This window comes from Pseudorca crassidens, chromosome 14, assembly GCF_039906515.1.
Source record: "Pseudorca crassidens isolate mPseCra1 chromosome 14, mPseCra1.hap1, whole genome shotgun sequence".
Classification (NCBI taxonomy): Eukaryota; Metazoa; Chordata; class Mammalia; order Artiodactyla; family Delphinidae; genus Pseudorca; species Pseudorca crassidens.
In genome coordinates this window covers 12,422,788-12,436,842 of record NC_090309.1, presented here as the reverse complement: position 1 = coordinate 12,436,842, position 14,055 = coordinate 12,422,788, and the positions used below count along the sequence as shown (strand labels likewise).

At 41.1% G+C, this 14,055-nt stretch overlaps 1 protein-coding gene across 1 annotated transcript; it reads left to right on the top strand.

Moving 5' to 3' along the window:
• Positions 1 to 697: 697 nt before the first annotated feature.
• Positions 698 to 11,777, top strand: IL1A (interleukin 1 alpha). Its single transcript, XM_067704403.1, has 7 exons — positions 698 to 787; positions 1,430 to 1,484; positions 2,834 to 2,882; positions 4,217 to 4,439; positions 6,103 to 6,276; positions 8,318 to 8,439; positions 10,725 to 11,777. Exons 2-7 carry the CDS (start codon positions 1,438 to 1,440, stop codon positions 10,905 to 10,907), a joined length of 798 nt encoding a protein of 265 aa, XP_067560504.1. The 5' UTR covers positions 698 to 787; positions 1,430 to 1,437; the 3' UTR covers positions 10,908 to 11,777.
• Positions 11,778 to 14,055: the final 2,278 nt, after the last annotated feature.

The window sequence follows — 14,055 nt, the reverse complement described above, 5'->3', positions numbered from 1 at the left end:
GGGTTTATCCTAGAGAAGACCATGCTTCTCTCTGGGCTCTGGTAGAAGCCAAACATGGCCAGGAAAAGAGTTTTCTCCTAAAGCTCTGTCACTTCTGTCTGAAATGGATTGACAGTATTCAGAGGAGTAAAAGGATTGACTTCTGTGGTTGACTATGATTTTTCTCTCCTCTACCCTGCCCTAACGGAGAAGTGGTCACCCCATACTCGAGTGATGGATGCCTACTCAAGCAGACCCCCCTCTTCAGAAAAGATGGACCGTCTTCTCTCAAGAGCCACCCCTTAGCTGCCGGGGGACTTCCAAGTATTCCATCAATTCATACTCAGCCCTGGGGCGCAATAAGCAAATTAAGCCAAAACACGAACTACAACTCCTAAGCACCCCTCCAACTCTAACCATCTACAATTCTGCTTTTAGGAGTTCTCCCTCCATCCCTCACCAAATATTTTTAGAAACTTAAGCTTCCTGTTCTTCTTCCCTTTTTCTAAGACTACATGTTTATCACTGTTTAGAGCAAAGCAATAAATAAATGAACCAAGTCAGATACTCCTGGAATCTCTGCAAACGCTATGATCAAGTATATTGTTTGTCATTATTTTGGCCAGTATAAGGTTGAATGAACTTAAAAAAATACAAAGCAGAATTTTTCCCTGTGAATTTCCAGTGGTGCAATCATGGCCACGCCCACGCCAGAGCAGACAAAAGGCGAAGAAAGCTGGCTGGGGCTACAGTCTCCACACGGAAAGAGAGCAAGTCATTTCATTGTCGCTCGCTCGAGTCAGCAAAGGTAAAGTCCTTATCACATCTTTGGATATTAACACATTTTTTTTGTTTTTCTCCTTGGCTGTGATCTCTCAAACTGCCTCCTCTGAAGCTAAAGCCTCTTCCTTCCTTTCCCATCCCTCTCTGGTTTGGTGTGTGAGTTAGAATCACACTCAGATTTCAGAAAATGCTTCTCTCTACTGGTGGGAAATTGAGGGACAGAGGAACTGGTTACATATGAGGGCATTGGAGGGTGTAGCCAAGGCTTTCCTTGAAGGGAATCTCTACAACCAAAAACTGTTAGGAGAAAACTGGGAATTTCTAACTCTGTCTCTCTCTTGCATCTGTGTAAGGTAAATATCTCATCCTTGTTGGGGGTTTTCTGTTTCTTGTTTTTTACTTATTCAAACTTTCATTGAATGCCTACCATGGGTGGTGCGTTGGGTTGGACACATAAGGGTTACCAAGATTCTAAAAGAAGTTTACTGTGTAGCAGAGGAGGCAGATACATATGCAAATAATTCAAGGGAGTGAAAAGAAGAGTGCTGAGTGTGAGCTAAGTCATTCATTAAATGTCTCAAGAAACACAAAGGGGAGGTGGTTCTCGTTGCTGGCATCTGGTTCAGAGGCTGGCCGGGCTGACAGCTACTGGTGTTCTCTGTTGCAGAAGTGAAGATGGCCAAAGTCCCCGACCTCTTTGAAGACCTGAAGAACTGTTACAGGTAGGAAAGAGCTTCTGTCTCTTGTGATTTAATGAGGGGATCAAGGTACATTAGAATCCAGCTGGGCCAGACCCGCAGAGGCTGTAAAGATGTGTCCTACCTCTGAAGTCAGGGCAGGTTCAGTGAAGACCCAGGGAAACAGCACCCAGAATTTAAACTGAGGTGAAATTGACAGGGAGGCAGCCATTCTAGAAAGATCACTTTTTAAAAAAAAAAAAATGTTTATTCAGGTCTTTTGCCCATTTTTTAATCAGGTTGGTTTTTTGTTTTTGTTTTTTTTAGATGTTGGGGGTAGGAGTTTATTAATTTATTTATTTAGTTTTGCTGTGTTGGGTCTTCGTTTCTGTGCAAGGGCTTTCTCTAGTTGTGGCAAGCGGGGGGCCACTCTTCATCGCTGTGCGCGGGCCTCTCACTATCACGGCCTCTCTTGTTGCGGAGCACAGGCTCCAGACGCGCAGGCTCAGTAGTTGTGGCCCACAGGCCCAGTTGCTCCGCGGCATGTGGGATCTTCCCAGACCAGGGCTCGAACCCGTGTGACCTGCATTAGCAGGCAGATTCTCAACCACTGCGCCACCAGGGAAGCCCGAAAGATCACTTTTAAGGGCTGCTGAGTCCTAGTGGTTTTCAACATCTACTTAGACACAGCTTCAGTCTGGTTCACATGCCCTGATACAGTAAGGAGTTTTAATGGATTGTCAGAAAGAGAAACCTTTCTCAGGAAAACTTCTTGATCTCAATCTGGAATAGGAAATGGCTTCACAGCAATTTGAGCATGTGAAACATACACAGTCAATCTCATTCAGACACAGGAGAAAGATAATGAATAAAAAGTTAAAATTGTGTAACACTTTAAGCCAACATGGTATTCCCATTACCTATTAAGATACACTAACCACAAACTAGACAATGGAAATGTTGCCTGGATATTTGGCAAAGTATAAATGATTAAATCTGTTTTAGTAAATACATGAAAGCAAAGTGTAACGTATAACCCATTTGGTTCAAATTTAAATGAGGTGCTTCAAAAGTGTTTCTTCTCTCTTGAGGAGCTTAAAATTTTTCCCCGAAATTCAATTACAACTCTTCAGTTGGTTAGCCAAGCCTCGTTTTTATAGGTAGAGCACAGGTAGAGTTCAAGGCCTGGCCCGATGATTACTAATTCCAAATTATCAAGTACAAATTACTGCATGGGTGTGTATGCACAGAGGCCCTTAATTTTCAAAGATGACAGTAATGGCCATGTGTGTGTGTGTGTGTTACCCAAAGCTAATATAGTTATTAAAATATGTTGCCCAGTGACTGTAGTGATATAACAAACAGAATTAAATTCTCATCCTCTTGTTTAACAGTGAAAATGAAGAATACAGTTCCGAAATTGACCATCTGTCTCTGAATCAGGTAAGCATATGACTGTAATTCTTCTAAGATTGCTGTGTTTACGCAGTATTTTCTCCACTAGTATAACAATGGCTTGAATCTTAGATGCTTCTGTTTTACCTTCACTAGAAGTCCAGAGACATGCATTTTTTCATTATAAGTGAGACCAACTGCCTCTTTGCACTAACAGTTGATGGCCTCATTCATGGTCACCAGATTTTCCCAGAACAGAGCAGAACTCACCTGAAACTCCGAGAATGGAGTCTCCTGGGTGAGCCTTCAATCAGAATGTTGGTTTTGCCATCCTGGGACAGCCCCTTTGGGCCACTTCACCAGGGTTCTGTCTCCTTAAGTGACGTGTTGTTGACACCTTCTCTAACACCAGCTCCAGAGATTAGAAATAGCCCTCTAAGTGTAATAGCCCATGAAGCTGAGGTGGAAGAAGCAGACCAGTTGAAAGTAAAAAATCTGCAGCCGTTCACATGCTGTGTTATTTGGTTAGGAGACCACAAATAGGTACTGCTTTGTGTGTCTTTGGTACTAGTTCTAAAAGCTATACCTAGGGGAGTATTTCTAAAATATTTAAGCATTGTCAAGTAGGTGTTTGACCTCCTGAGGGGGAACTGACTAGAAGGCTACCACTCACTAAGATCACTTGTAGACCTGTTTCATTACAACATGTCATTTTTTTTACTGAAATATAGTTGATTTACAATATTGTGTTAGTTTCAGGAGGAGAGCATAGCGATACAGTTTTTTTTTCTGATATAGGTTATTACAAGATATTGAATATAATTTCCTGTGCTATACAGTAAATCCTTGTTGCTTATCTATTTTATGTATAGTAGTGTGTATCTCTTAATCCCATATCCCTAATTTGCCCCTCCCCCTTTACATCTCCCCTTTGGTAACCATAAGTTTGTTTTCTACGTCTGTGAGTCTTTTTCTGTTTTGTATATAGGTTCATTTGTATTATTTTTTAGATTCCACATGTAAGTGATATCATATAGTATTTGTCTTTCTCTGACTTACTTCACTAAGTATAACAAGATCTCATTTTTGAGTCTGTGGTTGGATGACAAAGACCTTCCCAGAGATCACATCTTTTCAGGGAAATCCTCAAAGGAGGGATGGGAGGAAGTGGGTAAAGAGGAAGGAGGCAGAGGAAAAGGAAAGGAGGAAGGAGAAAGGAAAGGAGGAAAGGAGGAAGGAGGGAAAGACTGATGAAACATGGGTTACCCGAGACCAAAATGGACATCCTTCTCTCTAAGTCTGTTGAATAAAACTCCTATTATAAAGGAGTCTCATTCTATGGCCATGGGCAGCTTTTCAGTTTTCATTTTCCTTCCTCACAGAAGTCCTTCTATGATGCAAGCTATGAACCACTTCATCAGGACTGCATAGATAAATATATGTCTCTGAATACCCCTGAAACCTCTAAGACATCCAAGCTTACCTTCAAGGAAAATGTGATGATGGTGGCAGCCAACGGGAAGATTCTGAAGAACAGATGGTTGAGTTTAAATCAGTTCCTCACCGACGATGACCTGGAAGACATTGCCAATGATACAGAAGAAGGTAAGGGGTCAAGTGCAATAATATCTTTGTTTTCTACTTTTAAGCAAATGGGGACAGCAGAGTACAGGGAAAAATAAAACCTTGAGTAACAAGAGGGCAACCAACCATTCGTCTGTAACTATAAGAAAGGAAAATTAATTTTTAGCCTTCTCCAGTGGGAAGAGGTCAGCAGTGGCTTGAGTTTAGCATACCTGCTCACAGGCTCACTTCGTGGCCATATTCTTAAGGTCATGTGACTTTGCGCCTTTTGACAGAAAGCAGTTATATACTGTTAGTGGGTGACTTCCACTGTGGAAGTTATGCTCCTCCACATACTAATTATGTCTCCTTGGGCAAGTTACTTAACCTTTCTGTACTTCAGTTTCCTCTACTGTAAAATGGGGGTAATCCCCTAACTGTTGTGAAGATTAAATGAGTCGATACTTGCAAGCTTCTGGACTAAAATAATGCCTGCCACGTAGAAAATACCTAAAAAATGTTAGCTATTATTAGCATTATTACTACTACTATTTTATTAATACTACTGACACTACTAACTTACTAATGGCTGCATTATCTCTAACCTTCACAACAATCCTACATTCTTGTTTTATATATGAGGAAAGTAAGCTCAGTGAGATAGTGACCTGCCCAAAATCTCACAGTGTGTTAAGTAGTAAAGTGTCAAACCAAATCTGTTCTATCTGACTATAGAAGTCATGATTTTTCTCCCATGCCTTCACTATACAAGCCTCCACATGAGATATAAACCTAATATTTTTAAAGTAACAGCTAAATATTAACACATGTTCACCTAGAAAATTGGAAAATACAAGAATGAAAATTAAAACCACGCATACGCATACTACCCCTCAGGGTTTACCACTGCCAGCACTATGTTACCTTCCTTAAAGTCTTCTATGTGCCTGCACACACAGGAATATACATGTTAAACATTATTAGGTCAATTACATACAATTTAATATCCAACTTTTTTCATTTGTCAATAAATAAAAGACATTTTAGAGCTCCAGTTTTTTACCATTATAAGTAATGTGACAATGAAGAGCCGTATCAATAAATCTTCATTTCTATCATTTATTTACTTAGAATAAAATATTCCTGGAAGTAGAATTATTCAGAGCCATGAGGATTTGTGAAGCTATTGACATATACCCCTGTTCAGAAAGGTGGTAGATAGAAAAAACAAAATAAAAAAATTTTTTTCAAAAAATAAAAAGAAAGGTGGCAGACTATGGAGAACAGTATGGAGGTTCCTTAACCTCCTTATGGAGGTTCCTGCACCTCAGTGACATATAAAATTCCTAGTGGATTCATTTTTTTCTCAGAGTGCATTCATTTGAAAATATAGGTGGAGAATATACAAGGAGTCTTCCTGGTTACTTACAAACCTCCAAACAACCAAAAAGTTGTACAGGTAATCTTTAAAAAAAAAAAAAAAAAAAACTATTGCCTGAAGAATCTAAGTTTAAAAAGAAACAAATAAGTAACCACAGGGATAATTCTAGAACCAATTCTGCTGACAGGGTGATTTCATTTCTCTCTCAGTTTCCTCACCTAGACTGGGATATTCTTCATGTCCCTTCAATACCTTGTATTAGAGCATGTATATCATCTATGTTTGTACTTGGACATTAATCTGAGCTCGTGATAACGGTTTTAGAAATCATCAAGCCCAGATCAGCACATTACAGCTTCCAGAGCAACATGAAATACAACTTTATCAAGCTCATCCAACAGCAATACATCCTGAATGACGCCCTCCATCAAAGTATAGTTCTACATCCGTCAGGTCAATACCTCATGGCTGCTGCATTAAATAATCTGGATGAGGCAGGTAAATGGACAATTCTGTCATCTTCCCCCACCCTTTTTATTTCTGTATTTCTTTTAAGCTTTCTGCTTTTAAAGAATAAACCTCTCTAGATTCCTGGCTTTGCACGATTTATCTAGAATAAGATGAAGCACATCACCCCTCGTAAAAATTCTGGGCAAGGACAGGAACTTCAGCCAAATCTGGAAGCTTTAACAAGAGAGAAGTGTCTTAGCTATGAAAGCTCTAAGTGCAGTTTAAAGCTTTCTGAGATACTGTCTCCTTTGTTTCTCTGAGATAGTCTTATCCTTGATTTTAAAGGTAAGTAAACGGAGCCTCAGAAATATTCAGTGACTTATGCAAATTTACTCAGAAGCCAATGAGGAGCCTGCTGATCAAACTTCCAAATAACACCAAACTAGGAAGAATCATTATCTTTTTATATATATATATAAATTTATTTATTTGTTTATTTTTTCGCTGTGTTGGGACTTCATTGCTGCACACGGGCTTTCTCTAGCTGCGACGAGCAGGGGGCTTCTTTTCCTTGTGGTGCTCGGGCTTCTCATTGTTGCGGCTTCTCTTGTTGTGGAGCACGGGCTCTAGGCGTGAGGGCTTCAGTAGTTGCAGCACGTGAGCTCAGTAGTTGTGGTGCACAGGCTTAGTTGTTTCGTGGCATGTGGGATCTTCCTGGACCAGGGCTCGAACCCGTGTCCCCTGCACTGGCAGGCGGATTCTTAACCACTGCACTACCAGGGAAGCCCAAGAATCATTATCTCTGATAACATAATTGTGAGGCAAAGTAGCCAATAAGCTGCAAATATGTTCTGAAGAATGAAATTTAGGATGCAAGAAATTTTGTCACAACGATCCAATTTCCATGGTGTACATATTTTAGCTTAAGGACATGTCATCAGTAAACAAAATTATCTTCAGAGGTCCAAAGAGGCTACTTTGTGATAAACAAGCAGGGCTCTTTCTGATTGGATATATTTCAGCTAACACGCTTTCCACTCTAAGACATTTACAAATTATTTTGTGTTCTATTTTCCTACTTAATATTATTTCACACAATTTTCCCACATATTGACAGAGTATATGTATTTGCCATTTTTAATGGCACTAGAATATTCAATCATGTTGCTATGCTGGTGCCTTGGGTTTGCTCTAAATAATTCAGTTGCAAATGTCTTTGTTTAAATTATTTCTTTCTCTATGAGCTTATTTCTTGGAACGTATCCCAGATGCTGGATTTCTAGGCATAAATAATTTTACAGCTCTTATTAAGCATTGTTCTCTAAGGAAAACTGAACTACTTTTCACTATCCTTAGCAACATATGAGTGTATCGGCTTCTAAACCCCTCCATTTTACTCACGACTTCACAAATTCCAGGGTCTTATCCCACTAATATAATTATAAGAGATTCAATAAATATGCAGCCCCCAAGCATTCATTCAACATAGAAAATTCTAAAGCCATTAACCAAGTATTTACCTGCCTAGTGAATAAGGCAGACATTGTGAAGGATACAAAGATGTATAAATTCCATTCCTGACCTTCGGGTACTTACACCATAGCTGGGGACATAACTGCACACACACACAGAGCATCTTTTATATATATATATATAAATTTATTTCTTATTTATTTATTTTTGGCTGCATTGGGTCTTCGTTGCTATGTGCGGGCTTTCTCTATTTGCGGTGAGTGGGGGCTACTCTTAGTTGCAGTGCACGGGCTTCTTATTGCGGTGGCTTCTCTTGCTGCAGAGCACGGGCTCTAGGCATGTGGGCTTCAGTAGTTGCAGCACGTGAGCTCAGTAGTTGTGGCTCGTGGGCTCTAGAGCACAGGCTCAGTAGTTGTGACGCACAGACTGAATTGCTCTGTGGCATGTGGGATCCTCCTGGACCAGGGCTCGAACCCGTGTCCCCTGCATTGGTAGACGGATTCCCAATCACTGTGCCACCAGGGAAGCCCACACACAGCATCTTCATAGACACTTGATTTTACACAAATACAATGGATTTACTTTTTTTTTTTTTTTTGGCTTTTCTCTTTGCCAGTGGAATTTGACATAGCTGCTTATACATCAGGAGATGATACTCAACTTCCTGTGACTCTAAGAATCTCAAAAACTCAACTGTTTGTTTGTGCTCAAAACGAAGGCGAACCCGTATTGCTAAAGGTCAGTTGTTCTCAGTCTCCAATTTACCTTCATTTACAACCCATGCATTTGTAGATGATCCCAAGAGGCAGACACCCCTAGCAGGATGGCACAGTCCTCTTTTCTTCTTCTTCTTTTTTTTTTTTTTTCTGGCGGTATGCGGGCCTCTCACTGTTGTGGCCCCTCCCGTTGCGGAGCACAGGCTCCAGACGCGCAGGCTCAGCGGCCGTGGCTCACGGGTCCAGCCGCTCCGCGGCATGTGGGATCTTCCCGGACCGGGGCACGAACCCGTGTCCCCTGCATCGGCAGGCGGACTCTCAACCACTGCGCCACCAGGGAAGCCCCCGTCCTACTTCTTACCCACTATATTCAGAGGCAGTTCTAGGCAGGATCTGTGGAGGTGGAGGTGGCAAAATGACATAAAAGGCAAACTGCCTTCTTCTTCTTTCTCTTTTCCCTGCCTGGTCCTATTCACCTCCCATCCCTGGGCATCTGTTTATTCCATCCCTCTTTGAGCTCTACTGACATCTACTATCTGACCTACATGACAGTAGGCTTTAGTACCAGGGGGCCTGCCTCCAAGAGTGTCAAATAAACCACTGAGATCACAGAGGATTAATCACCTGCCAGTGGGTACAAAGCAAAAACTGGGAGCCAAGGCTCAAACCCTGGCTTTCTGACTGCAGTGCCTCTCTCTCTCCATTGGTGCCAGCTTTCTCTCTCAGCCCAGCCTCATCTCTACTACCACATTCCCCTCCAAACATACAGACGCACACACATGCCCACTAGAGCCAGATGTTTTCTCCACTGATTAGTGGGTGACTCTTATTCAGTAAATGTGTAAAACCCAACCCCTGCTCCCACCCTAACTAGGATTTACGTGGATGCATGTGTCTCTCTTCCTGGATCAAGTCAGATGAAAGTGATGTCTATAGAGTAGGGCAGTAGCTTCATTTGTGAATTCATTCAACAAACGTTGTTTATTGAGAGCCTTCTATTTTTCAAGCAGTGTCAACAGCTCAGTAGACAGTGGTGAGCCAAAGCCTTATAGAACTCACTCTTCTGAAGGGCACAGACAATAGACGAGCCAAACAACCAGCAAAAAGTGCAAGATGCTGTAAAGCCAATGAACAGGGCGCTGAGATAGAGAAAATGAGAGCATGCTTTTTACACAGAGCTCCCTAGAGATGAGAGCTGCTGCCAGGAGGGAGCATGCCATGGGGGGTGGGGGGCATTCCAAACAGAGGGATCTGAGTGCACCCAGCCCTAGAGCTTTACAAGGCCAGCTTCAAAGATCAGAAGGGACACCCAAGGAGCTGGGACATCCTGAAAAAAAGGAAAGATAAATAGAGGAAAGGACTTCAAACAGGGAAGTATCCTGACTTTACTTATATTTTCTAACTCAGAGAATAGATCAGAAAGGAGGCAATAGAGAAAATCTGATTAAGATGTGGTAGTAACAGTCGGGGTGGGTGGGGGCGGGAGTTGTGAGACAGGTGGAAAGAAGGAGACAGAATCTGGTTATATTTTGGAGATAGAACCAACAAGAGGAAGAGGGGGAAACTGGGAGAGAAATAGGTTTGAGAAATAAAATCCTTGTTGACATTGAAAAACCCAAGGAAACCTCAAAAGGATATTTAGTTCTTTTCTATTAAAAGAATAGAGAAGAAGCATCTTAAGTTTTTTTCATACTCGCAAGAGGAACAAGAGGAGTGTCGTCTAAAGGGATCACAATTTTCAAAAAATTGTATTGAAAGGATTCAGCTTCTAATATGTCTGGAAAGTTTTGTGTATGTGTGTGTGTGAGATTTGGGTTTCTTTAGTCTTCAGTTGTTGACTTAAATACAGAGATAAACATGTCTAAATTCTAAGTTATTTTCCCAAAGTATGTTTTGTACATTTAGAGGTCAAAAGGTTTCCAGGTCTTAGCGTCCTTAGTGCTCATATCTGATGCAAAATGTTCTATTCCCATGTTCAGGCAGGACAAGAAGAATGTTCCGCCCTACCTGTCAGGATACAGTGAGACACTAGTGTCTTTGGTGATCTTCATGATGACATTGGATTTCTCTCCAGTTAACTGAGGAAACCAATTATTATGAATAGATGGGGCCATACATCTAACAGGCATGTAATAAATGCTTTCTGAATGAAAAAATGAATGAAGAACCTATATCATCATGTTACCTACTCATAGTCCTAAAGTACTGTGTATCTCATGAAGACCAAACGCCAAGGAATTGAGCATCAGTTCTTTTTTTACCATCTTCCTCTTCTCTTTTAATAGATCTTTGTTTTCCTTATCCTAGGAGATGCCTGAGACACCCCAAACCATCAAAGATGAGACCGATCTCCTCTTCCTCTGGAGCAACCATGGCAGTATGCAACACTTCAAATCAGTTGCCCATCCCAAGCTGTATTTTGCCACAAAGGGAGAAAAACTGGTGCACCTGGCAAGGGGCCCGCCCTCTATCATTGACTTTCAGCTTTGACTGTGGAGTCTACTTACTTGTGAAGTGTTGACAATCTGTATGTACCATGTACATGAAGGAGTCAAATCCTGCTCTCTTAGTCACTCTCTGAGCATGTGCTGAGCCTTTGTAACTCTAAATGAATATTTACTCTCTTTCTAAGAGAGGGCACAAGGTCTAGTAGAACCAACACTAACATATAATGTTGCTTGTTATTTAAAGAACACCCCATGCTTTGCAAATTACCAATCATTTTAATTATTATTATGCATACAATCTTGGGAGGGCCAGGGCTACTGACTGTGGCTACCAAAAAAGCTCTACCCATATTACAGATGGGTTAACTAAGGCATAAGAATACTAAGAAATACCCACCATAGTATTTGGAATGAGAAGCCATGGACCCAGGATTTCATTCCAACTGCTTAGCTTCTGCTTTTAAGTTGCTGATGGACCCTTTATCAAACACTGTAAGTTTCTGGGACCTCAGTTTGATCATCTTCAAAATGGAGGGAATGATGGCTATATCCTTCCTGCCTCAACAGTATTTTATGCCAATTCGTGAGCTCGTTTTAGTAAAACACTTCTTGAAGCTGAGCCTCAAGAAGAAGGCAAAGGATGCAATATTATTTTAAATTATTATTTATTACACTTATATATTTATAAATATTATTTCTAAGATAATTGTAACATTATTATATTTATAGCAATTCTTTGCAGTCTCTGAGTATGCCCATGTATCTTCAACAATAGTAGACAGTGTTTTCCAGGCTGAATGAGTTTCAGGCACTAAGGCACTTTGATCCAAGTTGTGCTTTTTCCATTGCTGTGAAGCTCTGTATTCTAGTACCTGGGAGTTCTGTAATTACGATAATAAATTTGTATTAATTACCTTGTTCGTTTGAACTGATAACTGGCCAAACTCTTTCACTCCTCCGCCTTTGTCATTCTTGTGTCATTCAATTTCACCTGCTCTCAAGTCCTACTAGCTAAAATGGGATGAACCTAACTTTGGCAACCACAGGACAACTGTTATCTCAACTTTCTTTTCTGGAACATGAGCAACGTTTCTTCTAGGTTCTAGAAGTTGTGATCCAATCGTAGTGTTACATTACCATCAACAATGTGAACTGGGGCTTCCCTGGTGGCGCAGTGGTTGAGAGTCCGCCTGCCGATGCAGGGGACACAGGTTCGTGCCCCGGTCCGGGAAGATCCCACATGCCGCGGAGTGGCTGGGCCCGTGAGCCATGGCCGCTGAGCCTGCCCGTCCGGAGCCTGTGCTCCGCAATGGGAGAGGCCACAGCAGTGAGAGGCCCGCAAAAAAAAAAAAAAAAAAAAAAAAAAACAATGTGAACTGATACATTATTATCAATCATAATTGAATATAATTTAGAAAAAAGTAAATCTGGCCCATAATTACATGTTGTCTTAATCATTATTTTACAGCATGGTAATTAGGAACAGATAATAAAAGTAAATAACTATAAGTAGTGTTACAAAACCATACCAAGATTTTATGGGTTTTCTCTCCCCTTTGTTAGCTTGCCAGTATGCATAAAAGGCATAAGAATGATAATATTCCCAGGTTCATTTAAAGCTCATATTACACACAACACTTGTGTTCATATGTCCATACAAACTCACACATTCAGAGCCACATTAAGGACTAATGGATCCTTTTGGAAAGCATAGATACAAAGTATGTTGAGTTGGAAAAAGTTGAAATCAAGAGAACTTGGAATTAGATGTGGGAAGTAGTGGAGAAGGAGTAGTCCAAGATGATTCTCAGTTTCCTGCTACTGGAGAGAGGGTGAGCAGTGGTGTCTTAATCAGTATTTTTGGTGAAAATATGGAGTTCTAGGATGAAATATAATGAGTACCATTTTAGACACGTAACTTGAGCTACTGGCAGGACACCCAGATGCAGATGTACATGGGCAGATGATGATGTGTCTGGAACTCAAGAAAAGTTAGAACTAGATACAGACTTGGAAGACATCAGCAGGTTTTTAGTAGGTAAAATCCTAAAAATGACATCAGAGAGAGAAGAGAAGAATATGATGAACACTGTTGGTTGTCCACCCAATCACCATCTCCCCATCTTCCTTACTGACAGAACCCTGACTTCATTCAGAAGGAAATATGTCTTGAATTGGCTTAGACCAACTGGACTCAAAGAATGAGTCCAATTGGTCTGAGCCAATCATGGTCATTCTGTCCTCCCATGACTAAGTCACGTTGAGTTAGTCCTGCCTAATGAGATGTCTGCTGGGGGCAATTTCTGGGAAAGATTTTCTACTCTGATAAAAGAGCCATGTAGAAGAAAGTCTTTTTTTTCTTCCTTCCTTCCTGCATGAGACATGTTCTATGAGGATGTAGAGCTTGGAACTGTGCTAACCAACTTGCACTTGGGAAGACACAGCCACACGCTGAGGATGGCAGAATGGAAGGAGAAATAGAGTCAGCATTTCTGATGACATTGTTGCACTAAGAATCTACTTACTGCCAGACTTTAAGACCACAAGAAGCATTATTGCGATTTTATTCTTTTTATATTTGGCCGCGTCGGGTCTTCGTTGCTGTGCACGGGCTTTCTCTAGTTGTGGCGAGTGGGGGCTACTCTTCATTATGGTGCGCGGGCTTCTCATTGCAGTGGCTTCTCTTGTTGCAGAGCACAGGCTCTAGGCATGAGGGCTTCAGTAGTTGTGGTGCACGGGCTTAGTTGTTCCATGGCATGTGGGATCTTCCCAGACCAGGGCTCGAACCCATGTCCCCTGCACTGGCAGGTGGATTCTTGACCACTGCACCACCAGGGAAGTCCCATTATTGTGATTTTAAATCATTTACATTTGGTTTGCTATTACTTACAGCCAAACTCAGCCTAACTGAGCACCACAGAATACAGACACAGATACAGAGCACTGCAGAAAAACAGAGAGAAAAGGAAAAAACCTGTTCTTTTGTTTGTTTAACACTGTTCTTTCTAGTTGCCATTACTTTCCTAGGTTTTCTATACCCCGAGTCTGGCTAGAGTAAGACTAGGTATCAATATTTAAGAAATAGAGAAATACAAAACACTGAGCAAGCAATACCAATTCAAGAAATCGTAAAAAGCGTAATAGCTGCTCAGTCTTCAACAGTGAAATATTGAATCATTCTAGAAATGGCC